The following is a 26,278-nucleotide window of genomic DNA, read 5'->3' as shown; positions in this document are numbered from 1 at the left end:
AGTCGGCACTTCCCGTGAGGCGCGTCTAGCTGCCAAGCCTCCTGGGAAATGCAGTCGGGCGCAGCACGGCCCTGGTGACGTGAGGGAAATAGAAGTCAGGTTGAGTGAGGCCTGAGAGAGAGCCACAACCCAGAAGATCCACCCGCGCGAGGGACTAAGGGCTCAGACCTAGGAAGAGAGTGTCTGCCGCCCGGTTGTCACGGCAACACGAGGGCGGAATTGTCTGATAGGCGGGGCTTTGGTCACGTGATCCGGTCGGGGTTGGGGCTTCCTTAAGGGGTGGGGTCAGGGAAAGAGCTAGGCCGGAGGCTGTTGCCTGGCAACGCCTGGAGCTGAGTTCCCCCCAGCAACACACAGTCTAGCCCCTCCCCCCGAGCAGGGCGGTTCGGAGTCACGTGACTCAGACCCTACGCAGAGGGGCGCGGTCCGAGCCCCGGGGACACGGACGTAAAGTGAGGGTGGAGGGGCGCGCCCGTGGCTCCTAAGCCCGGCCCCCGGCTCCTCTGGACGTTGGGAGAAACAAACCTGAGTGAGTGAATGCGCGGTTGGGAACGTGCAAGTGGGTCGCACGCCCCCTTTGTCTAGAGGAGAAACTGAGGCCCAGCGATGTCAGGAAGCCAGTGGGTTCTGCGAGGATCTGGGTTCTCCCTTTTCTCCCCCATCACATCCTAGCTATTTCATCCACCCATTCATCCATTCACCCCCGCCCCCTCGCCCACCCAGCTTGCCAGATAACCCCTGCGGGGCTGCTGTGATCAGGGCCTGGTTAAGGAGAGGGTTGAGCTGAGGGGCTTCAAGGCTTTCCCTGGAAGTGGGGAGAGGTGGGAGAGCGTTCTTTGCTGAGGGGATGCTGGCATAACTGGGTTAAGGCGAGGAGTTCACTTCTCTGAGAATTGATAGATTTATGGATGGGACGTGGGGGAGATGAGCATGGACAGGGAGGCAGGGGCCAGACCTGCTGGGTCTCCATTCGGGGAAGTGGTGAACCCTGGAAGGGTTTGAAGCAGCAAGAGACATGCCAAATTTTTTTGGACAGAGATCCCTATGCCCTGTAATCTTTGCCCCATGCAGTTCAGAGGATAGAAACCCCAAGATGGAATGGCCCTGTGCCCTTTTCAGGGGAAACCCATGACCACCTGCACTTTAATTAGCTGGCTTTTCTCTCTTATGCCTTCTACCTGAGATACAAGTAAATCGACTCCCACAGATGAAGTCACATCTTAACCCTGATGACATGGACACCTCCATCTCCAAGCCAGTCCTGAGTGTCCACTTCCTTCTGGGTGTCTCCAGATAGAGCTGTCTTTCTGGGCTCCCCCACTTCTCACCTCCCAACATTCCTCCTATCACTCTGGATCAGTCTATCTATTGAGCACCTGCTACAAGTCTGGCGGTTTGGGGCACTGAAGATCAAAAGTGAGCAAAACAGGGACTTCCCTAGTGGTCTAGGGTTTAAGACTCTGCGCTTCCACTGCAGGGGGCTTGGATTCTATCCCTGGTCGGGGAGCTAAAATCCCACATGCGGCATGACACGTGGCCAAAACATTAAAAAAAAAAAAAAGTGAGCAAAACAGAAACAGGTTTCCTTTTCCTTTCTGCCCTCATGGAAGTGAGTCTAAGGGGAAAGAGGGAGCTGAACAGGTAATAAATCATCATTTCAGGGGATGACAAGTGCTGAGAAGGAGATGAATGTTGTACAGGTAAGGAACAGAGGAGGATCAGGAAGAGAGGTGCTGTAGAGAAGGAGGCCAGGCAAGCACCCTCTGAGGAGGTGGTGGTTGCCGCGAGACTTGAAACAGAGAGCCACTGGGTTGTACTTGGGAAGAGCATCCTCGCAGAGGGAACAGCCGGTGCAGAGGCCCTGAGGCAGGATGGTGACTGGCTGGTTCATGTGATCAGTGACGAGGCTAGTATGGCCAAGCAGAGTGAATGAGAGGGGCTGATCCAAGCAGGGTCTTTTTGGTCACCCACCTTTTGTCCTAAGTGAAACAGGCAGGGTTTTCAGCAGGTAAGAAGATTGCTGCAGTGGCTCAGGTGAGCTGGATGATGACCTGGACCAGGTTGTGGCTATGGGGACAGAAAAAAAGGGGCCAGGGCTGGGGGCATCATCACTTGCTATTCGAACAAAGACACCATTGGGGAAATGGGTGTGACTGGGGTTTAACTCTGGGCCAGGCCTGTGTGGGCTGCCCTCTCTCCCACTGCAGACCCAGGGAGGGCCATGAAGGTGCTGCTCCTTATGGGGCTGGGAGCCCTGTTCTTTGCCTATTACTGGGATGACAACTTTGACCCAGGTAAGTGCCCGGGTGTGGGGGAGGGAGGGATGGTCTGGCTATCCTGTCCATCCCCCAAGCTGACCATCCCTGCTCACCGCCAGCCAGCCTCCACGGAGCCCGTGTGCTACTGACCGGAGTCAGTGCCGGCATAGGGGAAGAGCTGGCGTATCACTACGCGCGCCTGGGCTCCCACCTCGTGCTCACTGCCCACACCGAAGCTCTGCTGCAGCAGGTGAGACACTCCATCTCAAGTAGGGGTGGGGAGTGGGGAACAGGGATTGAGTTTGAACCCCTGCAATCATCCGGGCTTCCTGTGTGACCTTGGGCAAGTCACCTAATCTCTCTGAGCCTTAGTTTCCTTATTTGCAACTCAGACAAGAGTACCTTCTCCTGAGTTCTGGTGTGGGACTGAAGCAGTGAGATAGTTGTAAAGCGAGTTTTTCTCACTGAAGGAGGGTAATGATAGTGAACAAAGGCTGTGCTGACAGCTCAGGTTCTCAAGGACAAAAGTGAGGTGGGTAGACATTTCTTAGCAACAGCCCAGTATTGCTTCAAGGAAGTATACATCTCCTGGGGACAAACCTTCCAAAACTTCAAGAGGCCAGCAATCTCAAGATTTATTTTAAATCTCCTGAGTTTTAAATTTTGATGGTTGAACAAGCAAAAATGTCCCCCATTCTGGCCCATGAGCTGCCAGATTGCTATCCCAGTGTTAAAGCTTTGGGGATGATGTTAAATGGAACCCGAGGCTCACTGAAGGGGAGGGGAGGCTTCAGGCTGGGGCCCTCATGGAGCCGACAGGTGGAGGGGGACCAGCTGGGGTGGAGGGGCCCACGGGCAGCTCTGGCCCCCCTAGGTGGTAGGGAACTGCCGGAAGCTGGGCGCTCCCAAGGTCTTCTACATCGCTGCGGACATGGCCTCCCCTGAGGTGCCCGAGCGCGTGGTGCAGTTTGCGCTGGACAAGCTGGGTGAGGGGCGGGGCCTGGAGTCTGGGACCTTGGTCTAGGCTTTAGGGTCAAGACCCAAATTGGGGCGGGGGTGTGGTAGTAACAGCCGCCTGAGGGTGGAGATGTATGGCTCAGGGGGCGTGGCTAGGGGTGGAGCCTCATGGCATCCAGTGGGTGGAACCCATCCAGCGGGTGGAACTCTGGACCCGGCCCATTGAATGAGGGTTGAGGCCCGGTTAAGGAGTAGAACGGGTTCTCTTTGATCTTAGTTGTGGCACTACCTGGGTTAGAACTCACAGAGTCCATGCTCTAGCCGGAGTTTCGCTAGTTCAGGGGTCAGGGCTCGGGGCGATGTCCCATAGGGCCGGGGGGTACGGAGCCTCAAGGACTAGCTCCAGGCTGACGGGCCTCTCCGGGCCAGGGGGGCTGGACTACCTGGTGCTGAACCACCTCGGCGCCGCCCCAGCAGGCACGAGGGTCCGCAGCTCCCAGTCGACACGTTGGCTCATGCAGGTACTCCGCCCCTCCGCGGTCCCTGCTGCGCCCCCTCGTGGCCCTGGCCCCGCCCTCCCTCCAGACTCCACCGTCTCCCCGTTCCCATCAGGCCCTGCCCCTCGGGGCTCCAGACCCCGCCTCTCCTGGTTCTAGGCTCCGCCCTCTTGGCCTTGGCTCCGTTCCCCGGCCAATGCTCCCACACTCTCATCGGAGCGCAGTCCCAGTCCTCAAGCCCCGCCCCTACCTACCAAGGCCTTCACCCCTTCCCCGTCTGGGCTTGGATTCCTCCTCCGCCCGGTGACTCGCAGTCGCCACCTCCAGATGAACTTCCTAAGTTACGTGCAATTGACTTCTTCGGCGCTGCCAAGCCTGACTGACAGCAAGGGCTCCCTGGTGGTGGTGTCCTCATTGCTCGGTGCGTGTACGTGGGGCGGGGCGTGGGGAAGCCACAAGGGCTGATGCAGGAGAGCCTGGAGCGGGCAGGAAGGCTTCAGCCGCTCAGCCACTGCCCTCCCACGCCCCCAGGCCGGGTGCCCACTTCCTTCTCCAGCCCCTACTCGGCAGCCAAGTTCGCGCTGGACAGCTTCTTCAGTTCTCTCCGGCGGGAGCTGGACGTGCAGGAAGTGAACGTGGCCATTACCATGTGCGTTCTGGGTCTCCGAGATCGTGCCTCAGCCGCCGAAGGAGTCAGGTGAGGTCCAGGACGCAAGGCGGGGCCAGGCTGGCTTGGGAAGGGCTGTGGCCGGGCTGCTCAGCCCCAGCCGCAGTCCCCATCATACCCTCCCGTCCCCAGGGGCATCACGAGGGTCAGGGCCGCTCCAGGGCCCAAGGCAGCCCTGGCCGTAATCCGCGGAGGCGCCACGCGTGCCTCTGGGGTCTTCTACCCGTGGCGCTTCCACCTGCTCTGCCTGCTCCGCAGTTGGATGCCACACTCAAGGGCCTGGTTCGTCCGCCAGGAGCTCAATATAACGACGCCCGCTGCTGCCTGAGCCTCTGGGCTTGAAGCCCCTTCATCTTCCCAGAAGACCTTCCAGCCAACCCTTCTGGAGCTGGGACACACACTGAAGACACTTCTGAGCAGGTGGTCAAGGGCCAAGAGAAAGTCATCAAGACACAAAAAAGTAAACCCGAGAAAAACTACCAGCACTTGAAAACAAGCAGAACTCGGAGTGTACCAGGCATCTTGTCACGAAGTCGGAAGTCAATTACCTCAGTCCTCTTAGCTGTTACTGATGATACAAGAGTTGCTTCCATTTTGCAGATGGACAAACTGAGGCTCAGAGAGGTGATGTGACTTGTCTCAGAGCCCCGGCCCCATCAAACAGCGCATACCACCACTGAGCCACCCTTGGAGCGCGCTCTATCTGTGACCTGAATCCACTGCCTCCCACTTGGTTCTTTCCACTCAGTCAGCCTCAGAGCATCCTCCAACCCTTTCCCCAGGCAAGGGAGCCCCTGAAGCTTTCGAGTTGCTCTTGGGGTCTGAGGAGAGGGAGAAGTAAAGGAACATGTTCTAGGCTAGGTCCAACCTCCCATTTGATAATAAAAATCCTTCTTCCCTTGCACATCCGCTGTTCAGATTCCTCCAGTTTGTTTGTGGCATGAGGTGGAGAGGGATGTCTATGATATATTTATGTCAGAATGCTCAACTTCATTTCACAGATGGAGAAATGGAGGCTTCAAGACAGGTGGACCTCATCCAGGAAGTCAGGGATGGAAGGGAAGGGAACCCCTTGTGGGCCAAAGGCGTTATTTGCAGCACTAAGCACGTGATTTATGCCCCAGTAATGATCACCTGCATCAAGCGCTATGCACTTGACATTCGTGACCTCATGGCATTTTCGCAACCAGAGGTCAGTGCTATCATTATTATCATTTTATGGATGAGGAAACAGGGGAAGTTGGTGGCAGAAGCTGAGATTCCTACAACAGACTATCCCTCTTTAAGGCCATGTGTGCATCTGCACACCACTGATATTTACATTAATACATTTAAAATGGAGACTTTCCTTAGAATGGTATACCAGCACTGCTTGCATAAAGAAAAAGTAACTGTAAAGATTAAAACTGTAGCATGAAAACAGTGTTATAAAATGCAAGCTACTGTTGGTTCTCCAAGGCGCCAAGATCAGCGGATGTTTGAAGGGGTAACCCCCAAACAGATCAGCCCCAAACTGATATTGACTCTTGGTGATAAACAGGATTGAAAGATAAAAACGAGGGGGAAAAAAGGTTTTGTTCCCACCATGCCTCCTATCTCTGCCCCTAAAATTACACCAGGTGGCGCCAGTGGCAAAGAACCCACCTGCCAATGGAGGAGACCTGAGACGAGGGTTCGATCCCTGGGAAGATCCCCTGGAGGAGGAAATGGCAACCCACTCCAGTATTCTTGCCTAGAGAATTCCATGGACAGAGGAGCCTGGCGGGCTACAGTCCTTAGGGTCCCACAGAATCGAACACGACTGAAGCGACCTAGCACACACGCACATATCAAGTGCCTCCGGGGACTATATCACAACACTTTCCTTAGCGCTAGTCCAGAACTTGGCTTCATGTATCGTAAAACCAATTCCTCCGTTAGTGGAAGATTTATTTTGTGCCAGGTGTCATTATATCTTACTCAGTTCGGAATAGGTAGTATTTTTGTCATCCTTCTATAAATGGAGAAATTCTGGTAGTGGGAGGTGGAGTCCCTGGCGCTGGGCCAGCCGGGTGGCTGAAGAGGTAGGATTCCAACTCTCAACCCACCTGCAGAGGGAAGCACCGTCGCCATAGTCACGCCCACCCCCAGTCCGACTAAAGATTAAGGCTCGCTGGGTAAATTAGCTTGCTCTGGGTGTCTGTTCGCGCATGCTCAGAGAGCCCGCAGGGACTCCTCCAAGCCGCCAGGGGGCGGCCGAGCCATTCTTGCCTCTCTGGCCCGCTCCACCCGCGAGCTGGTAGATATCCCAGAGTTCCGCTCGTCTGAAGTCCTTCCGCCGCGGCAGCCATTGTGGAACAACAGGTTAGTGAACTCTCTCGCGAGTAGCATCCGTTGCCATCCGAACCCTGGGGGTCCCAGGCAACTCAAGGGATGGCTGAGTGTAGCGAGCGAGCCCGTGGGAGCCGAAGCGCGGTGTTCCAGGCGGTGGGGACCCAGCCGGAGCTCACCCACATCCCTTCTCCCCTCTTCTGTCCGCAGCCATGGCTCTGCGCTACCCCATGGCCGTGGGCCTCAACAAGGGTCACAAGGTGACCAAGAACGTGGGCAAGCCGAGGCACAGCCGCCGCCGCGGGGTGAGTACCAGGGCGCGCGGTTAGTGGGTAGGAAGTCTCCCGGACGGAGGGCAGGGCCTGGGCAGAAGCTCCCGGAGCTCCGTCGGGGTATCGAGGACCGGGGGAACCCTGGTGTTTTAAGCAGGGGAAAAAAGAATGTGCGGCTGGCCGGAGGAGAGAGTGGAAATGCTGGTTACCCTCCTGTGTGTTCCCCTTTGCTGCGGATGCCCACCGAGGCCACGTAGCAGGACCCTTCCTCGCGCCGTGGATTCGGAAGCTGGGGCGGGAGCGACTTGGGGGCGGGTTTTGACACATGAGCAGGAGTTTGCCGAGTAGGAAGGTGCCTGGATCCGGGTTGAAACGTGGAGGGAAAGTGGATTCCTTGGTTTTCATGTTGAGGAATCGTGGCCTCGAGGGGAGAGTGTGTGTGTGTGTTTCTTGGTTAAGCGGGCCCAACTCCACCGTGCCCAGCCTGTGTGCAGGGCGAGTGTTCAGGGTGCCAGGACAGGCCGTGCAAAGGGCCGGGCGTGACGCGCCGCCTTGATGCCAATGAGACTGGGAAGGTGGGAGGAGTTGGGGGGGATCTGGCCTTCCGTCGTCGGCAGGTCCCTGAAGCCCTAGCCCTGACGCCCCTGTTTCACGCAGCGTCTCACCAAACACACCAAATTCGTGCGGGACATGATCCGGGAGGTGTGTGGCTTCGCCCCTTACGAGCGACGAGCCATGGAGCTGCTCAAGGTCTCCAAGGACAAGCGGGCCCTCAAGTTCATCAAGAAAAGGGTAGGTGGGATTCCCGTGCGGCGGCCCGGTCTGGGACTCGGGGCGCAGGCTCACGGCCCTCCTTGCCCGGCAGGTGGGGACACATATCCGCGCGAAGAGGAAGAGAGAGGAGCTGAGCAACGTCTTGGCCGCCATGAGGAAAGCGGCAGCCAAGAAGGACTGAGCCCTTCCCTTCTGTTCACAATCACAATAAATCTTGCCCAAAACTCGGCGTTTCTCTGCTGCCATTGGAAATTGAAGGGTAGTTCACGTTGAGAATTGGGGGGAGGGCCCACCCCCTGGAACATCCAGGTGAGGTGGTGGTGGGCAACAAAAGAGGCCACAGACAAGCAGTACTGGAAACGGTTTTTAATCATAATTAAATACACTGATTGAGTCATAGTAGGATCGGGCTTCCAATCTTCCCCCAAGCTTCCTGGGGCTCAGCTGCCCAGAGCCCCTCCCGGGGCGCAGTTCCGGCTGGGGCCAGGCCCAGCAGTACCAAGGGCTGCTGTCACCGCTCCACTGCCAGGGCCGCGGCCCTTTCCTCCGGAAAGGCGATGTCAAAGATCTCACGGTAGTGCTCCACGAAGTGCACCTCTAGGCCCTCGGTGATGAAGGCAGCCAGGTCATAGAAGTCCTTCTTGTTCTCAGCTGGCAGGACGATGCAGGTCACCCCAGCACGTTTGGCCTGGGAGGGAGGGGTTGGTCAGTGTGGAGGAAAGAGAGGGCTGGGCAGGGAGCCAGACTCCCGGTGCCCGCCCTGCCTTGCATAGGTGAGGAAACAGGCCCTAGGTACCATCGCCAGCCTCCACTCTGGCAGCCTGGGGAGCAGGGCTCAGACTTCTGCTCAGGTGCTCGCAGCCCAGATGCTCCCATACCACAGGTGGGCCTGGAAATACATGCAGTGTGATGTACGTGGTTTCTTAGGTCACTCACCGCACCCACTGCTTTACATTTTGAGGTTTGGCACCTAAAAGTGCATAAGAGCTGAAAGTTCCCACACTACGACCTGCTCCTCAGCCTGACTGCTCCTTGGGGGATGGGGGTTCCCATATGCTGCTTTAAGGATTAGTGGCCCGTGGAAGCTCCCACTCTACAGGTGAGGAAAGCAAGGCCCACACACCCTGCCTGGGGTGTCTCCCTCGTCAGAGCCTCTGGGGACCAGTCTCTTTGAGATACCAGGGTGGAGCATATGAGGGCCAGAACCAGGGTGCCACAGTGAGGTGTGTGGGTGCTCAGAGACAGTAGGGCTCTGTTAGGAAGTCCTCAGTCCAACCTACACACCTGGGGAGACTCCAGGCTCTGGGCTCTTGTCCATCTGCACTGCCTGAGCCCAGGCCCCTGCCACTGTCTCTTGCAGCCGCATTCTCACTGCTCAGCCACTGGGCAGAGATGGAGACCCCAGTCTCAACCTCAAGGAAGGAGCTGAGATGGGCTGGATCAGCCACTGGGGGGCAAGGGGTGGGGAGTCAGGTTGTCAGCTCAATAGAGGCTCCAGGCCAGGCAACCCTGGGTCCAACCTCAAGCCCAAAGAGCCTTACTTTTCCCATCTAAACTCAGCCTGTCACCCTGCCTTTTCCCCTGGAGGTGGGCTCAGCCCTGAGTGATGGCTGTGATGGCCATATGTTATCCGGGTCTCTCTTGCTGAGCCGGTGCAACACTCACCGCGATGGTCTTCTCCTTGATGCCGCCCACAGGCAACACTTTGCCTGTGAGGGAGACCTCGCCCGTCATGGCCAGGTTCTGCCGCACTGGCCGGTCCAAAGCCAGGGAGAGCAGGGCCGTGACGATGGTGCAGCCGGCACTCGGGCCGTCCTTGGGGGTGGCACCCTGCGGGGAGACAGGCAGGTGGGCAGGCAGCCTGGCAGATGTGTGTGTGACCCAGGGCGGGGGATCAGGGTGGGCCTCACCTCAGGCACGTGCAAGTGGATGTGCGAGGTCACCAGGAACTTGTTGGCGGAGTCGTGCTGCATCAGGAAGGCCCTGGCGAAAGTGTAGGCTATGCGGGCGCTCTCCTTCATCACCTCCCCCAGCTGGCCGGTCACCTCCAGGCTCCCATCCTTGTCCCCCTTGTCACTGTCTCTGTCCCTCGGCCGTCTCAGGGACGTCTCAACAAACAGCGTGGAGCCTCCTGGGGACCCAAGGGCAGAGCCATGAACCGGGGCAGAGCCATGAACCGGGGCAGCCCCAGACTCCAGGACAGCTGCCCCCACCACCTGCTCAGCCATTCCCAGTAAAGTTCCTTAACCAGCTCATCCCAGCCTAGAACCTCCTCACCCCTCTATGTTCACACTGTCCCTGCAGCCACCTCCTCGGGGCAGCAGGTGGAGCTGCAGGAATGGACCCAGTTACACGAAAACCTGAAGACCTCTGTGCTGGGCTTCCCAGAGTACTTGCCTGCAGCGCAGAGCCTGCAGGCTCAGGAGCACGGTTCTCTCACTATAGCCCAAATCAGCAGACTCCATGCCCTCAGTCTACTTCCTCTGACACACACCCCCTGCCTGCCTGCAGACATGCATCTCAGCTACATAAGCCCCTGAGCTGCTCTCCCACCACCTTGCAGCTCCCAGACCTCAGGGCCAGTGGGCTCAGCGAGGTCACTTGGACAGGGTTCCCTGAACCCTCTACCCAGAGCTGCCTCTCCTGCAGTGAGGAGCTCTCCTTCAGGCAAACCTGAAAAACAGAAACTCAAAGCTCCTGGCGCTGCTGCTGCCTCAAAGTTCCTGAACCAGCCCTGCGCACTCCTAGCAGCAGGGAAGGGTGTTCAGAGCACCCCACGGTGGACGTGCCCACCTCTCCTGGGGGTGCAGAGGCCACTCACCCATGGCCGTCCAGGCCAGGCCCATGACCACGCCAGGCGGTGTCACGTCATACATGCGCTCCACTGTGAACACCGGCTTCCCCACGAAGTCCTGCAGGTTCTCGGGCGTCACCTCCACGAACTCAGCCTCACCGCTGACAATCTTGTAGGCAGACTTCCGTAACACCTGCGTGGGCACAGTGGGCTGGGGGGTGGCAAGGCCACAGGACCCTGCCGTCCCCAACCTGACCCCAGCTCATCTCCACTCGCCTTTTTACAGTTTGTAAAGCACACATGACCTAAAACCATCTGAACCATTTGTAAGCAGACAGCTCGGTGGCAAAAGTGCACAGGGGCTCTTGTCCAACCACCCTTCCAGAACCCTCTGATCATTAAGCACTCACTCCCCGTTCCCCACTCCCAGCCCTGACCCTACCATCTGCTTCCTGTCTATGGCTGTGACTCCTCTGGGCACCCACTGTGGCATGTGTCCTGTCTGGCTGGGCCCACTTTAGCCATCACGGCCCCAGGCTCCATCCGCCGCTGGGCAGGCAGCTCACCTTCTCCACCTGCTTCTGCAGATTGCGGACACCGCTCTCCCGGCAGTACTGCTTGATGAGGAGGGTCAGCACGTCGGACGACAGCTTGGCCTTGCTCTCGTCCAGGCCACAGAGGGCACGGGCCTGAGGAACCAGGTACCGCTACAGGGAGGAGGAGAGCTGCCGTCAGGGGCCCAAGAGCCTCTCTGGGACCCCCCGCCCAGCCTTCCAAGACCCCTGGCTGTGTAGATGCGGTCACCGAGGTATACCCTGGGCCTGCCCTGAGGAGCCCCTGTCCACTGGGAGTCATCCAGCAATGACAGGGTGTCAGGGAGGCTGCTCCACGAGGCCATGCCTAAGCCAAGACCCAAAGGGTGAGGAATCAGCGAGGCCAGGACGTGAGGTGCAGGCAGCAATCCCTGCAGGTGCCAGGATCCTGAACAGAGGGCTTGGGACCTGCAGACACTAGCCTGCCACCTCCGCATGCTCCCAAGGCTCCAGCCTCTGCTCCTGCTGCATCCTCTGTCCAGATCTGACTCCTGCCCTCCCTCCAGGTGTCATCGTAGGTGCCTCTTCCTCCAGGAAGGCCTCCTTGATCCCCTAGACTTGCTCCTCATACAGAGACTGGTTAGTAGCTGCTGCCCAGTACAGGCAGGGATGGGGAGCAGGTCACAGGCTCCAAGGTCACTCCTGCCACACAGCAGTGGCCGGACAGTCAGTCCGGAGCACTGACCACAGGCCTGATGCATCCCATAGTCCTCATCTTCCTCCTCCAGGGCCCTGAAGGAAGCCCTCCACCCACTCCACCAAGCCTGCCCCTCCTCTGTCCCGTCAAGTCTCCAGGCTGGGGGGGGAGTCCAGCACCCCTGCCACCACCTCAGCCAAGAGCTCTTTTTCTCGCCGCCCACTCCACCAGGGGACACAGAGACTGGGAGCCAGCTCCGGTCACACCTGCAGAAGGCTCAAGGGGACGAGTACACTCAAGTCCATTCTAGAAAGAGAACACTCCGTGAGGAATACAGTCCTCTGGAAAGGAAGCCCGGCTTTCCTGACCGCAGGCTAGCGAAGCCGCCACACCCCGGGCACCAGAAGGGGAAGGACCCCCACCCAGGAGAAGCTTCCTACACAGGTGCAGGCAGAGGCCCGAACCTCAGGTGAGCCTGGGACCAGGAAAAGGCCCAGCAGGCGGTCACAGAACTGGGAACCACAGCCTCCCTGTAAAGCCCACGACTGCGAGTGACTGGGCCTGGACACCAGCCACATGTGTGACATTAAAGGCGGGGGCCTCCTATCAGAGCGGAACTCAGGACCCCAAGATGGGGTGGGGCCCTGAGGCCACAGGTAGGGCTGTGCTGTGTTCAGCACTGTGCTTGCAGAGGTGTCTCCTGTTCTTGTTCTACGGCCTGCGATGTTGGGACACGAGAATTCCCACACAAGCGCTTCCAAGACCCGTGGGGCTTCCCAAGTGACAGGGACAAGAAGAGCAGCCCTTCTTATTCAGGAAAAGCCCCTTCCAGAACACTAAGAATAACAAGGTGATTATTAGCATAGCTGGCTAGGGGCCAGAAGAACCAACGGAGAGACTGGAGGGACAATTTCTGCCCCCAGGGAGGGGAGGGTGCTGGGGTGCTAATCACACACAACCAAGGATCCGATCAATAACCCAAGAAATGGGCCCTTCCCCACACCTTGCCCCAGTGTCTCTTTTTTGGCTGTTCCCTGGTTGAATCCTTTATAATAAACTGGTAACAGTGAATAAACCCATTTCCTGAATTCTGTAGGCTGTTCCAGCAAATTATCAAACCGAGGAGCAGATGGTGGGAACCCCTGACTGACACCTGGTCAGTCTGAGGTAGGAGAGGCCAGGGACTTGGGCCTGCATCCAGGCCGGGGGCTGTGCTCTGCTCTGAGTGCTGACCCTGGGTCTCATGCTATTCCTGGATGCCGAGTCAAGACCACATTGACTCACGCCCCTCAGCGGGAACCGGCAGGTGCAGGGACCCCCACCCCAGCACCTCAGTGTCAGAGGTGTGACTGGCAGGAACGGTTCACACCAGCCTCATCTGCTTCTCGTCATCCCGCCCCATCCCATCTGTCCCTCTGGCACGAGAGCCCCTGAGCAGTACCCTGAGCTCTAGCTAAGGGCCTGGCCCCAAGGGAGCACCTGGCTATTTCCTGAGCCTAGGGCCGGGCTGTGGGTGTCTCACCTCAGCAATGGCGAGCTTCTCCTGGGCCACGTAGCCTGACACGTTGATCATCTCCATGCGGTCCCGCAGTGGCTCGGGGATGGTCTCGGTGATGTTGGCCGTGCAGATGAACAGCACCTGGGGGTGGGGCCGTGAGGTGTGGGGGGACAGGGTGCCCATCCCTCCCCGCTGGCCCAGCCCCGGGCAGGACACGCACCTTGGACAAGTCCACGGGCACGTCCAGGTAGTGGTCCAGGAAGTTTGCATTCTGCTCAGGGTCCAGCAGCTCAAGCAGTGCAGATGAGGGGTCGCCCTGGTAGCCCCGGCCGATCTTGTCCACCTGAAGCGGCAGAAGTGGGCGGGGGTATTGGCCCCTGTCCTGCCTGAGCGCCTGCTCACCAGACACCCCAATGGGAGACAGACCCAGGGGTCAGAGCTGGGGAAGGCCGGAGCAGAAGGAAGAGCAGGGGGGCTGGCATGACCATGAGGCTGTGGCAGGGACAGCGCCCTCCAGGGCAAGGCAGGGGCAGTGTCAGGAGACAGCCTGGGAGCAGCAAGGCCACCCCATGACCGGCGCCATGGAAACCGCAGAGGCCATGATTTCACCTTGAACACAGATTCCGTCTGCTCAGCGCCACCTGGAGCTGGGGGCCAGGAAGGCCCAGGGCCCACGTCCAGCCTCGGGAAGGGGTGTGCGCCCAGCCAGGCCCGCCCACCCAGCCCCACGCACCTCGTCTATCAGGACCAGGGGGTTCTCCGTCTTCGTCTTCTTCAGACACTGGATGATCTTGCCCGGCATGGCACCCACGTACGTCCGCCTGGGGAAGAGGGCAAGGCGGGGTGGTGGGTGCCCCAGCATCTGGGCTAGCCACACCAGCGCCTGAGGCCCAGCTCCCTGGAGCTCCAGGACGCTCATGTGAGACACATGGGCCCCCTCGAGAGCTGCCCAGAGAGGAGACACGCAGCACAGGGGGCCCAGCAGAAGATAAATGCTTCTGTGCTGTGCAGGTGGGCAGAGCACTAGATCACCCCTCCCCCAGCTCAGGCAGGAAGCACAGGGAACAGGTTCACAGCCAAGTCTCACTCATCCCTCTAGATAGCAAAACCCAGCCTGCATGGCCTGACTCAGCAGAAGGACAGAGTGGGGAGCAGCTGCGGCCTGTGGCAGCAACGTCTCCAATGCCTGGGTCCCCAGGGTCCCCAGGCCCAGGGCCCAGCCGGCACATGCTTTCAGGAGGACTACTGCCAGGAAGACCTGCGGGTCCCAATGTCCAGTACTGTCCGTGTTTTTAGAAAAACCAGAAAAGTAATTTAGACACAGATTTAACCCTTCTTTGAACACCACCAGATAAAGGTATGCTCCAAGTCAGCTCGGAGCAGACACTCATGTATCTGTTGTGCTTGTGTCTCACTGAGCCCGGCTTTTCAGAGACCCACCCTCTGCAGAGGCCAACAGGGCGCGAAGCCCTGGAACACAACACCCTGAACGTCCCACTGAAGGGTGCCATGCACGGACCAGGTGGCTGTTAAGAGCCCGCACACAGGGAACACCAGCCCCCGCTCTGTGCCTGACAAGGGAGCAAAGAACCAAGACAGGCCCTGAGTCTTCACCTGGGAGACCTCCCACTCTAGTGCCCGGCCCTGGCCACGACACAGCTCCCGAACTTCGGCCAGTGCTGTGGGGAGCTGAGCTGGTGGGATGCGAGCTGGAGCCATGCAGCTGTCTACTGACAGCCTGGCCGAGAGGCTCTCCCAGTGACTGAGAAGCCGAGATTTTGAGCTAATGTTTGAGCACCTCGATCAAGCCAGGCCTGAAGTCAGTCAACACCTTTTTAATTACCTACTCCTGTGTGCAGTTTGCTGCTTGTCCCCATCATGATACCAGAGCAGGAACAGACCCAGGAAAAGGCAGGCTGACAGGAGAGGTGAGCTCTGGGGGGTGTGGGGGGCAGACCTACCTGTGCCCCTTGATCTCAGCCACATCTGTCATGCCTCCAACACTGAAGCGGAAGTACTCCCGGTTCAGGGCACGGGCGATGGAGCGGGCGATGCTGGTCTTGCCCACGCCCGGGGGGCCATAGAAGCAGAGGATCTTGCCTTGGGTGGAACCCCGGAGCTGGCTGACGGCAATGAACTCCTGTGTGCAGAGGCAACTGTATGAGACAGTGCCGGACTTTCTGAAGGGCAAGGGGCCCCACCTGGCCTGAGGCTCCCCATGGCTAGGCACCTGGGGCTGCGGGAAGGGACAGCGCCTGGCCTGGAGGAGCCAAGCTGGCCAGACTGTGATTTGTCACAGGGATGGACAACGTGTGGCACCAACAGGACAAGCAGGCACCAGGGGATGTGGGGACTGACTGGGGGGTGACCCCAATGCCAGGCCCACCAGCCCTCAGCCAGATGCCTCTGCCCCATTTCCTCCGCTCAGGAGCACGATTTTTATCCCCCTGGTGGATGTGGGCCCCCAGTGGCCCCTAGCACCTCTAAGCCACTCCAGCACTGGTGCCTCAGGCCCCTGCTGACGCCACTCCAGCCCTGCCACGGCCAAGCCCCTCCCAGAGCCTAGACTCACAGGGGACTCCTCAGGGTCTCCCCAGCTGCACAGGGAGTCCTGGGTCGCAGCAGGAGGCCCCGACGAGGGCATGGGCGGGGCGGGGGCGGGGCCTCACCAGGATGCGCTTCTTGACGTCCTCCATGCCGTAGTGGTCCTCCTCCAGCACCGCCTGGGCCCGCGCCAGATCTAGGTTCTCGTCGCTGTGCTTGCCCCACGGGATGGACGTCAGCCAGTCCAAGTAGTTGCGGGTGACGCTACCACGGGACAGGTGAGAGCCGGTGAGCGGGCCCTGCGCGCCGCCTGCCTCCCCAGCTGCACACCCAGGCGCTGGGACCCAGGCACCCAACACTGGAACTGCACAGCCTGCGCTGGACAGGCCGCCCGCCTCACCTACGGCTCCAGGCAGGCACCGTGTGTGTCATACCGGGAAGGTCTGTACTAACCCTGCCTCAGCAGGTGATAAAGTACTTCTTAATTAAAGCATGTAACGTACTTTTTTGTTTTTTTAGACAGAATGCAATTGCATACTTAAACTACAGTACAGGGTAAACATAACTTTTACATTCAACAGGAAAACCGACAAAATTCACATGACTCACTTTCCTGCCGTGAACCAAGCCTGCGCTGTCCTGAGGTCTGCCTGTGTGGGTGCAGCTCCTGGCCCAGAGGCTCAGTGAGCATGGGGATGGCTCAGAGTCCCACAGCTCAGGAGGGGCCAGCGATGAGAACAACCTGACCCAGCCCAAGTGGGGAAATTGAGGCCTGGAGCTGTGACCCGGGGACAGAGGAACCCCTCTTAAGGGGCCTGAGGAGGAGCAGGCAGGAAGGGCAATCAGAGGAGGACCCGGACAACAGAAGCAGAGGTGGAGTGACGCTCTGAAGGAGGATGGGCTGGGCGCGAGGAATGTTTCCGAGAAGCTGGAAGAGGCTAGAAACAATTCCCCCGAGGCCTCCAGAAGGAACCCATCCTTCTCATCACACCAGAAATGAGGGTCTCTGCCTCCAGACCCGAAGAGAAGTCGATGCTGTCTGGGGCACTACGTGTGTGGTCCACCCTGATGTGAATGTGGGGAATGCACTGCTGCCCCAGGGAGAGAAGCTGGGAGTCTCTCTGGTGTACAGGCCTGCGGCATCTGGGGAAACCAGGGAGTCCCAGGGTCCCTGAGCAAGAGAGCAGACCCCACCAGACACCCTGATCAGACAGGGGCCTAACACAGCAGCCTGGGAAGCCCGCCCCTTTGAGAAGCTGTCCCGGAGCAGCGCCCAGGCAGAGTCAGAAGCATCACATGGTGCCCTGACCCCTTAGCCGCCACTCTGACCCCCAGCCAGCGTGCACAGGAGAAGGCCAGCCAGGCAAGACCAGGAAGACACTCGTTTTCTGACTCTCAAAGCTGCCAGAGGAGACCAGGGAACAGAAGGTCAGGGGAGGGGCTGGCCTTGGGGCACTGGCCCTGGGGACTCCTGGTCCTGACGGGTGGCACAGGCTTGCAGCCCAACGTCCCTGGCTTCAAATCCGTCCCCATTTACCAGCCCAGGGGTGGGGGCACTGATTTAACTTCTCCAAGCCACGATTCCTTCATCTGTGAAACAAGAGTGACAAGAGACCCAGCCCCCACAGGGACCACACGAGAGCACTAAACATGTGTGGTGACAAGAACATGCCCGAGGGCCCCCACTGTCCTGGCCTTCCAGGGTCAAATCCTGGCCCCCCACGCCAGGCCCCTCAGCACTTGCTCACTTGAACTCGGAGGAATGGTTGTCCAGCAGGCCCAGCTTGCTCAGCTCCTCGTCCACCACGTCCATGACATGCTTGGGGACCACGAGCTCCTTGAGCCGCTCACGGAACTTCTCCTCGATGGCGTCCTTGTCATCCTTCTCCAGGCCTAGCTCCTTCTTGATGATCTTCAGCTGCTCCTGCAGCAGGTACTTGCGGTGTGTCTGCTTGATCTTCTCCTCCACCTGTGGGGCCCAGGCCACTGTCAGACCAGAGGAGGGGGCCGAGGCCTGAGTGGGCCTGCCACATCCTCGGGACCCAGGAGACAAACCTGGGACACTCAGCCTCCAACGGCCCTCACCTTCAACCTGGAGTCCCCGCACACGAGTCTCGCGATAAGTGACCCCAACTTCCAGGGGAGGAAGGGATCTGCCCTTCAATCCTGGTTACAATCAGGGAAAGCCGGACCTGATGCCAGCATGTCCCCGACACTCATCAAAGTGGTGTCACCCTCTCTCTAAAAGCTGACACAGCAGGACACAGGCTCAACACTGGCGCCTGCCCCGAGTCATGCTGCCCTGCATATTGACAGCTGCCTCGTGGCTTTTCCAATGAAAGATGCAATACAACTTTTTTACCTAACATAGAATCAAGTGATATGATGGCCTATGTTGGAAATGAATCTAAAATAAGAGTATTTGCATAACTAATTCTCTTTGGTGTATAGCAGTGACTAATATGTCACTGTAAGTCAACTATACTCTAGTAAAACTTTTCTTAAAAAACTAAACAATAAAAGTGACCTAAATCTGGAAAAGGTTAAACGGACAGTCCGAGCAGCCAAGGTAGGCCTCCACCAGCCGAGTATGGGGAAAGTCCCTTCAACCTTTCCTAGGCTGCTTCCCAATTTCTAGGTTCCCCCAGAGCTCCCTGGACAGTCAGGGGAGCTCTCACTGTGCACAGCTCCTGGCCCCAGTGTGATGGTGCCATGAGTTTGCAACCTCTGCTCACCTCCCGGCCCAGGCGCTGCTGCAGCTTGCTCAGTTCAAACTCCTTCTTGAGAAGGGACAGGGCCTTATACAGCCGCTTTGGAATCTGCCGAGAAAGGGAAGATCATGTGTGCAGGCTGAGGGTTGGGGGGCAGGGGAAGCAGGGCACAGGAAGTATGAGCTCTAGCAAGTGGACAGGCCACGCCTCCCCAAATCCGAGAGGCCTGCCCCCTCGGTCCCAGGGCTCCAGCCAGGCCCGCAGGGACCAGGACGTTGGCAGGGGCACTGCTTCTAATGTTGAGTCTGGGGACAACCCAAACACGCCACCGACTGAATGATGGGCACTGCCCAGGAGGACACCGCGCGGTACTACCAAGAACCAGGGGTCGGAGGCAGACGGAAGGAGGCGGGCTAACGTGAAACCGCCCCACAGCAAGGCCCAAGAGCAGCAGCCAGTGGGGGAGGCCCCCGGCCGCACTCACGTTGGTCTCCTCCAGGACTTCCTGCAGCTCGTGGGACTCGGCCCCCGTCAGCGCTGCGCCCATGTCGCTCAGGTAGATGGGGTTGTCCACCACCCTGTGGCCGGCCTGCATCATCTGCAGCACTGACTCCCTGCAAGGGACCCAGGCGCTGCACCAGGGCACCGACCGCCACTGCGGCCACACCTCCTGACGCGCTCTCCCATCTGCCGACAACTGAAGCATGAAGCCGCTCCCCCGACCCGGGCTACGTCAGGAGCCCCCGAGCAGGACACGCCTGGGCCAGCCCCGGCCTCCGGGAGAGTGCATGAGACCAACCTGTAGAGTGGGTTCAAGGCGATGATGTCCCTGATGGTCTTCACGATCTCCGCAGTCAGCGCCTAGTGAGCAGGGAAGCCCCAAGCGTGGGTCACCGGACCAGAGGGGGCTGCAGCCCCCGGCCCCTCCCCTCTGCCCTGGACCCAGATCCTCCACAGCAGCTGAAGCCCTGGCCCACTTCCCACCTGCCAGCCGCTGGCTCCTCCCAGGACTCCTGGGGGAACACGGCCCTCTGCCCCCCAACACCCCTGCACTCACCTTCACCTCCTCCGTGACCTGGAAGTCCTCGTGGGCCACATTCTCCACCTCCACCATGAGCACCTCGCCGGCGGGGCTGGGACCAGGCCCCACCACCACCTCCAGTGGCCGCTTGGTGGCCCCGTCCTCTTCTGCCTCTTTCTTGCCCCGCTTGGGCTTCTTGCGCAGCTTCTGCTTGTTCTCACCCTCGGGCTCCTCAGGCTCCACCTCCAGCTGTCGGTTGATGTGAACCCTGAAGACAGGAGGAGGGGGTAAAGCCACCACCAAGGTGGGGTGGGGGGATTCTGCCTGCACGCTCCTCTGCAGTGTCCATGACTGAAGGGCCCACTGGGCCCAGACCCCTGCAGCCACCAGGCCTGAGGCTCGCTGCCATCTCAGAACCCAAGAACCTCCACCCTGGGACTCCAGCCAACCCATCCATTTCAACACCTACGGCCCCCCGGGAAAAAGGAAGCCAGTGGCAGCCCACCTCCAGGGTTCATCCAGGACTCTGCCTGCCCCTCCCTCAGCCTCCAGCGCACCCCTCAGTGGCTCTTGCACACCATTCAGGTTCAAGGGCGCCTCCACCAAGAGGCTCTCCCTGACCTCTCAACGTGAAGTCCAGCCCCACCTGCACAATCACCCAGCACCGCCCTCCATCTTTGTTTCTCCCACAAAGCACCTGCCACCATCAGAATTCAGCTTGTGACCTGTTCTCCCCACTCGGGGTGAGCTCCCCAAGGTGGGTCCCTCACCTGCTGCTCCACCCCGATAGCCCAGCAGACAACAGGCCGGGCGTCACTGCTGCGCTGGCTCCTTTCTACCTGCAGGCTAACTGACAACAGCACCCTCTTAAAGAGCAGGCCTGAGAGGTACCAGGGGTGTGGACTCAGCGCCCAGCAGACACCCAGGGTGCGCAGAGAAAAGGCGGTGGGGATTCAGTGAGCCCTGGGGCGGCCTGGCCTCAAAGGCCAGCAGCACTCATTCTACAAGGCACCCTGCAGGTGAGCAGGGCATTGAGGAGCTGCCGTGTCTTTATTAATTCTGGTTGCACCTTATTCTGTTTCTCCTGAGCCATGACTCCTCCCAGGAGACAAAGGTGCAGGCTCTTTCCTAAAACAGACTCTAACAGACTCCTAACACGAAGACGGGCATGGGAATCAGCGCAGCCACCTGGACGGTCCACAGATGCGCTGCTAGCCCAGATTGTTTCCCGGATGCGCTCTGCAGGGTGACAGGGAACAGGGCTCCATGGGACTTCCCTGGTGTCCAGTGGCTAAGACTCCGCACTCCCGATGCAGGGGGCCTGGGTTCGATCCCTGATCAGGTAACTGGATCCCGAATGCCATGCGGCACAGTCAAGAAAAACCCTAACCAACCAACCAAAAAACCCCGCAACCTGCCAAGTTGAATGGAGCTGCAGACATGGGCAGGGATGGCGGGCCAACACCCAGACGTGGGAGACACGGCAACATGCCAGCTTCCGTTTTGTGGTGCTTTGTGGACTAATAAGCATGAGAGATGGCTTCTCCCTGACCACCCAAAGTACTGCTTTAAGAGAAGGGCCCTGAGATTGGGGATGGGGACCCACCCCCAGCTGTGGCCGCTCCTCCCGTCCCGCCCCCGCACCTCCGGTGTCCCATGACGATCATGCGCAGCTTGTCCCCCAGGTCCTGCATTTCGTGGATCTGCACGAACGTCCCCGTGTGGTAGATCTCATCCAGGTTCTCGACCACGTCAGACTCATTGCTGAGGGAGAGGGACACGTGGCACATGGGCACAGGTGCTCTGGCTCTCTCAGGAGCAGAGAAACACCCATCCTGGCCTTGACCACCTGGCTCCCACTGGCACTCTAGGATGCAGGGTTACTGCACACAGGCAGACAGGGCCATATGGACCTGGCCTTTGGTTCCATACTGCCTCTTTTGGAGCCGGCCTAGAACATGCCTTCTGACTCTGAAGTGGAACTAAATCCTACCCAGAAGTGAGGTGGATGAGTCCTGAGCCCCCACACCTGCCCACCTAGCTCTGCTCTGAAGTGGCCTTGCTCTGGTCTGACACGGGGGATCATTGAGGTTAATTTCCCCCCACCTGAACTACACACAAGGCCCAGGGCTCAGGGCGGAATCTTAGCCCCATCTAAAAAAGGATGCTCAGCTCTTGGTCTTGTCCCCTGTAGCTTTTGCTAGGTTTGTTTCAGGTCAAGGGCCAGAGGTCTAGGCTACTCTACCGATCGGGCTCTGTGGGGAGCTACACTCCAGGGTGGTCTCAACAAAAGGGTGAGGGGGAAATTACACTTACTTGTCATCTTTCTTTAGAAAGACGCCAGCATACGGCTGGGCAAGGCGGACTTTCCTTCTTAGCAGCTCAACCAGCTTCTTATTTTTAACCTAGTATGACAACAACCCCAAAGTGAAACACAGGGTAGGTTTTTCTGGCTGATATTTTGACAGCAACTCTAGCATTCTCAGTGCTACACTCTGGAGATGCACTAGTCTGATCCAGGACTAACCTACACGGTTCAAGAACTCCTGAACCAAAAAGAAAAGAGAGGACGGGTGTGGAGAATGGAGTGGGGCAGTGCTGGCGAGCCGCACTCCTTAGTTTTTTTCCCTCTTGCTAAAAGGAAAACTCAAAGGAGATGAACAGCCAAAGCCAAGAAATTGATTTCACATCCCCTTCCCAGAGCTGGTTCTGCGGGGAAATGCGTTGGCTTGAAAGTCTAAACCTTCTGCTCTTGTCAGGAGGACAACAGTAAATGTGCATAACTCAACTGTGACACACTCCACAGGCTAATAATTTTCATGGACAGTTATCCCAATCCCATCTATATCCCATATATTGATCATCCAACCCCGCCCCCCTCAATCACAGCACATTCTCATGTTGTTTTATTGGCAGATAGAGGGCTCATGTTTCCCAGGAAACAGCTGCTGGGGAGGAGCACAGATGTCCTTAGGGCTCAGACGATTCCCTTCAAGCCCCTGTTCATTCCCAGGCCAGACCTGAACTCAACTTAATGGCCCTCAAACTTTGGCACAAATCAGAACCACCGGGAGGATTTTTTTTTTTAAAGAACAGACGGCTGGGCCCCAATCTCTGAAGTATCTGATCTGCTGGGGGCTGGAATGGGCCTGGGATTCTGCATTTCAAGCGAGCTCCCAGGGGATGCTGCTGTTTTCAGGGACCAGACTTTAAGAAGCAGTGCTAGCTCGCTCCATGACCACATGTTATGGGGATTCCTAACACTCTAAAGGCATTCTTTCCAGGATAAAGGCCCATGACATCCATCAGGAGGATACCTGACCCACCCAAACTTAAGAGTCACTGGCCTACACTCAGAGGCTACTGATAAGGAGATGCTACTGGGGCAAGTTAGCCACAGACAGGGTCAACTTCAACATCAAGATAATCCCAACTTTGCTAACAAGTTCAGATTTACTTATTAAATACTCTGGAAGCTCCCAATTTCTCCTCTGTTAACAGGTGACTGCTGCATCTTTATTTTGACCACACTGCACAGGATTATCGGAGAAGGCAATGGCAACCCACTCCAGTATTCTTGCCTGGGAAATCCCATGGATGGAGGAGCCTGGTAGGCTACAGTCCATGGGGTCTTGAAGAGTCGGACACAACTGAGCGACTTCACTTTCAAGCACTGGAGAAGGAAATGGCAACCCACTCCAGTGTTCTTGCCTGGAGAATCCCAGGGACGGGAGGCTGGTGGGCTGCCGTCTATGGGGTCGCACAGAGTCGGACACAACTGAAGCGACTTAGGAGCAGCAGCACAGGATTATAGCTTCCTGACTAGGGATCAAACCTGTGCCCCCTGCATTGGAAGCTCCTAGTCTTAACCACTGGACCACCAAGGAAGTCCCCTGACCCTTGCATCTTAACACCTGGCCCCTTCCTTTGGCAGGACTCCTTTTCCTTATTTGCAAGGTAACAGCAATAGAACTGGAGGAGAAAATGGCAACCCACTCTCAGTATTCTTGCCTGGAAAAATCCCCTGGACAGAGAAGCCCAGCGGAGTACAGTCCATGGGGCAGCAGAGGGTGTGACACAACTGAGTGACTGAGTACAGCAATAGAAATACTCCATGTGCGTTCCACAAGCCAGCCTCATACCATCTGCATCAACTCCTATAACCCTCTTGGCTAGCCCTAGGTGGGCAGACAGGGTCTCTTGAAAGAATCTTATCCCTGCTTGGGCACTGGGGACAGGAGGCAGGTGCCACTTTGCAAGGCTGAGGGGACCATACCTGCCAAACAGTCCTGGCCCCAGAGGCCTGGAGGGTAGAGGACAGCTGGCAGTGGGAGACAAGGATGAAAAAAAGACCCACAAGGGTCATCTCTGAGGTGTCAGAGCACACCATAGAGGAAACAGCAGCCACTTCTTATGAAGGTGTATGAAGCACCATGTATGGTTCTAAGTCCCCTACATGTGACCTTATTTACCTCCCATCACAGCTCTAAGAAATGAGGGATTGCCCATTTCACGGATGAGGCAATGGAGGCCCAGAGAACATCTTGCCCAAGGCTATCAAGCTGGGGGCAGAGGGACCAGGATATGAAGCCCCAAGGTCTGGCCTTAGGGCCTGCCAGTAATCACTATTTAACATCAGAGAACGCCCTTGGAAGGGCAGCTCAGACGCATGCAATCAGCAGTTCCAGGGTGGGGATGTCTTTCTGTCCCCTGCTTGCTGACTGAATGCTGTCCCTCTGCTTTCCAAGGGATCCCTGAAATTTATGCAGCAAAGATGGGAGTGTGAGGGGAGGAGGGTGAATGCAGACACGGCTGACTCATTGTATGACCTTGCTTAGACAGTTAACAGATAACCTCCTCCACAGACTCGTTTCCACATCATTAAAGAAAAGATGGGGGCGGGTGGGGAAGAAAGCAGGCATTCAGGTTCTTCCTACTCTAAAAACTCAAGGTCTGGACTTCCCAGAAGGTCCAGTGGTTAAATATCCACCTGCCAATGCAGAAGACACAGGTTCAATCCCTGGTCTGGGAAGATCCCACATGCTGTGGGGCAACTAAGCCCGAGAGCAACTACTGAGCCCACACTCTAGAGCCCGTGCTGTGCAACGAGAGAAGCCACTGCAGTGAGAAGCCCTCAAAAGGCAACAAAGCGTAGCCCCTACTTGACGCAACTAGAGAAAACCCAAGTGCAGCAACGAAGACCAAGCACAGCCAAAAAAATAAACAAAAAAAAGCTCAAGTTCCTTGCACTCTTGCTTTCTATTACATCACCCCGGTCCACTTGCCCCACCCCCTAAGCCATGGCTCTTACTGTCTCTTCCACCAGAATGTAAGTCTCTGAGGCAGAGGGCTGTGTCTAACTTGTTCTGCTGAATCCTCAGCCTGCTGCATGGTAACAAGTCAAGAACACTCTGCCTGACTGCATTGCTCAGGCATGTCCAATTCTTTGCGACCCTATGAACTATATATATAGCCCAAAAGGCTCCTCTGTTCATGGGATTCTCCAGGCAAGAATACTGGAGTGGATCCTCCAAGGGGATCTTCCCTACCCAGAGATTCAACTCACGTCTCCTGCAGTGTAGGTGAATTCTTTACCGCTTCGAGGCACCCTGGAAGCCCAAAGAACACTCTACTGAATGAATAAATCCGACAACATCCTCCTGCCACCTTCCTCCTAAAATTCCTCTACAATCTCTCGCTCAATCATTCTCTGTACTACTAATGACCTCCCGATACAGAATTAACTTACTACTCTTATTTATGCTTCTCTAATCCCCGCTGGAACCTAAACTCCAAAAGCATGAATGTGTGCCCGTTTTGCTCACTGCTGTATCCCTTAGACTTACAACCGCACCTGGCCCATGACCTCAATGAACATATAATGAAGGTATGAGGAAGGCGGATAGCCCTGGGGGAAGAGTGTCACAAAACAGCTACGGAGAAACCCGCAGAAAAGTAACTGAGCGGCAAGACTGTTCTGATCCTTCCCGGCACCAAATTTCTATGACTGGGAGTCTATTGGACAATCCTAAGCTCACTGGATTCAACTTTCTTGAAGGGATCTGAAAGGGGAAGAAATCTAGCTCAAGCTCATGGAGCTAGTGCTGAGAAGACTCGTACTCGAACTCCAGGCCTTGGAGAAGCTTCGCTCCTGGAAAAAGTTGCTGGGGTATGAAGGTGGTAAATGATCCCTCGGTCCAACCCGCGGCTTGCAGACATGGGGAAACCGAGGCCTTGGGCGGGGCGCTCATTACCTCAACAATCTTGATAAAGCGCGGGAACACTGGGTTGCGAGTAACGGCGATGAGCGGCAGGTGCGGGAATACGTCCGGGATCATCATCGGCGTCAGCGCCGTTATGACAGGGCCCTCCCCGCCGCCCGCGCTGCCTCCCACGCCCGAGGCCCCGTCCTCGGCGCCGCCCTCGGATGCATCCTCGCCTCCCGAGAAGGCGCCGCCGCCGCTGCGGTTGTTCGCCTCCCAAAGTCCCCGCCAGTGGCCCGCGGCCGCGGGGCTTTGGCCCCACAGCGCCCAGGGAGGCGAAGCGTCGCAGGCCCTCCGGCCTCTGGGCAACCAAGCTCTGGCCGCAGTCGGGACCCGCCCCCCGGCGGCGGCCAGTAGCGGCCGCCGAAGCGTCCAACACCTTGCAGCTCCCCACAGCCGCACACAGCCTGTGCCCCCCGCCATGGCCCGGCCATCCTGGCGGCGCGTAAGACTTGCGTCATTTCCCCGGGCCCGGCTGGGGC

General features: G+C 57.9%; 3 protein-coding genes and 1 long non-coding RNA gene across 53 annotated transcripts; 3 read left to right on the top strand and 1 right to left on the bottom strand.

Moving 5' to 3' along the window:
• Positions 1-411: 411 nt before the first annotated feature.
• Positions 412-5,283, top strand: HSD11B1L (hydroxysteroid 11-beta dehydrogenase 1 like). 50 transcript variants are annotated; one of them, XR_015166799.1, is made up of 8 exons: positions 412-529; positions 2,208-2,294; positions 2,378-2,508; positions 3,133-3,244; positions 3,645-3,736; positions 4,027-4,133; positions 4,244-4,409; positions 4,675-5,283. XR_015166799.1 is itself a non-coding variant. In XM_086409986.1 (8 exons), the coding sequence occupies exons 4-8, from the start codon at positions 3,190-3,192 to the stop codon at positions 4,705-4,707; spliced, it is 477 nt and encodes a 158-aa protein (XP_086266112.1). In that variant the 5' UTR covers positions 412-529; positions 2,208-2,294; positions 2,382-2,508; positions 3,133-3,189; the 3' UTR covers positions 4,708-5,283. The 50 variants fall into 50 exon arrangements, 47 of the variants coding, with proteins under 47 accessions (XP_086266112.1, XP_086266102.1, XP_086266098.1 ...); XR_015166798.1 differs by having other exon boundaries at positions 2,176-2,294; positions 4,512-5,283; XM_086409986.1 differs by having other exon boundaries at positions 2,382-2,508; positions 4,040-4,133; positions 4,638-5,283.
• A 1,404-nt stretch (positions 5,284-6,687) lies between these two features.
• RPL36 (ribosomal protein L36) lies at positions 6,688-7,959 on the top strand. The gene is made up of 4 exons (XM_086410004.1): positions 6,688-6,722; positions 6,900-6,994; positions 7,619-7,753; positions 7,827-7,959. Exons 2-4 carry the CDS (start codon positions 6,902-6,904, stop codon positions 7,914-7,916), a joined length of 318 nt encoding a protein of 105 aa, XP_086266130.1. The 5' UTR covers positions 6,688-6,722; positions 6,900-6,901; the 3' UTR covers positions 7,917-7,959.
• Positions 7,960-8,086: 127 nt separating this feature from the next.
• On the bottom strand, positions 8,087-26,233 carry LONP1 (lon peptidase 1, mitochondrial). Its single transcript, XM_086409889.1, has 18 exons — positions 25,788-26,233; positions 21,850-21,938; positions 21,178-21,297; positions 19,570-19,801; positions 19,312-19,373; positions 18,997-19,126; positions 18,537-18,620; positions 17,550-17,770; positions 15,927-16,065; positions 15,219-15,397; positions 13,991-14,078; positions 13,478-13,600; positions 13,282-13,398; positions 11,096-11,236; positions 10,557-10,722; positions 9,646-9,866; positions 9,401-9,565; positions 8,087-8,423 (listed from the first exon to the last, which is right to left on the bottom strand). The coding sequence occupies exons 1-18, from the start codon at positions 26,217-26,219 to the stop codon at positions 8,247-8,249; spliced, it is 2,886 nt and encodes a 961-aa protein (XP_086266015.1). The 5' UTR covers positions 26,220-26,233; the 3' UTR covers positions 8,087-8,246.
• On the top strand, positions 11,102-12,834 carry LOC147368753 (uncharacterized). Its single transcript, XR_015166801.1, has 2 exons — positions 11,102-11,230; positions 11,991-12,834. It is a non-coding gene; the product is annotated as an uncharacterized LOC147368753 (long non-coding RNA).
• Positions 26,234-26,278: the final 45 nt, after the last annotated feature.

This window comes from Bos grunniens, chromosome 7, assembly GCF_055505025.1.
Source record: "Bos grunniens cultivar Pamir isolate PY7600 chromosome 7, Bosgru_T2T1.0, whole genome shotgun sequence".
Lineage (NCBI taxonomy): Eukaryota > Metazoa > Chordata > Mammalia > Artiodactyla > Bovidae > Bos > Bos grunniens.
Note: the sequence above shows the minus strand (reverse complement) of the source record. Positions and strands in the feature narration are given on the sequence as shown.

Excerpts from the sequence above, each read along its gene's own strand:
- HSD11B1L (XM_086409947.1), top strand. The coding sequence starts at position 2,222 with ATGAAGGTGCTGCTCCTTATGGGGCTGGGAGCCCTGTTCTTTGCCTAT. Across the intron at positions 2,295-2,377 it reads GGATGACAACTTTGACCCAG|CCAGCCTCCACGGAGCCCGT; the intron begins GTAAGTGCCCGG and ends GCTCACCGCCAG. Across the intron at positions 3,737-3,871 it reads CGACACGTTGGCTCATGCAG|GCTCCGCCCTCTTGGCCTTG; the intron begins GTACTCCGCCCC and ends TCCTGGTTCTAG.
- LONP1 (XM_086409889.1), bottom strand. The coding sequence starts at position 26,219 with ATGGCGGGGGGCACAGGCTGTGTGCGGCTGTGGGGAGCTGCAAGGTGT. Across the intron at positions 21,298-21,849 it reads TTTCTAAAGAAAGATGACAA|CAATGAGTCTGACGTGGTCG; the intron begins GTAAGTGTAATT and ends CCTCTCCCTCAG. Across the intron at positions 13,399-13,477 it reads TGCCCGTGGACTTGTCCAAG|GTGCTGTTCATCTGCACGGC; the intron begins GTGCGTGTCCTG and ends CCCCACCCCCAG.
- RPL36 (XM_086410004.1), top strand. The coding sequence starts at position 6,902 with ATGGCTCTGCGCTACCCCATGGCCGTGGGCCTCAACAAGGGTCACAAG. Across the intron at positions 6,995-7,618 it reads GGCACAGCCGCCGCCGCGGG|CGTCTCACCAAACACACCAA; the intron begins GTGAGTACCAGG and ends TGTTTCACGCAG. Across the intron at positions 7,754-7,826 it reads TCAAGTTCATCAAGAAAAGG|GTGGGGACACATATCCGCGC; the intron begins GTAGGTGGGATT and ends CTTGCCCGGCAG.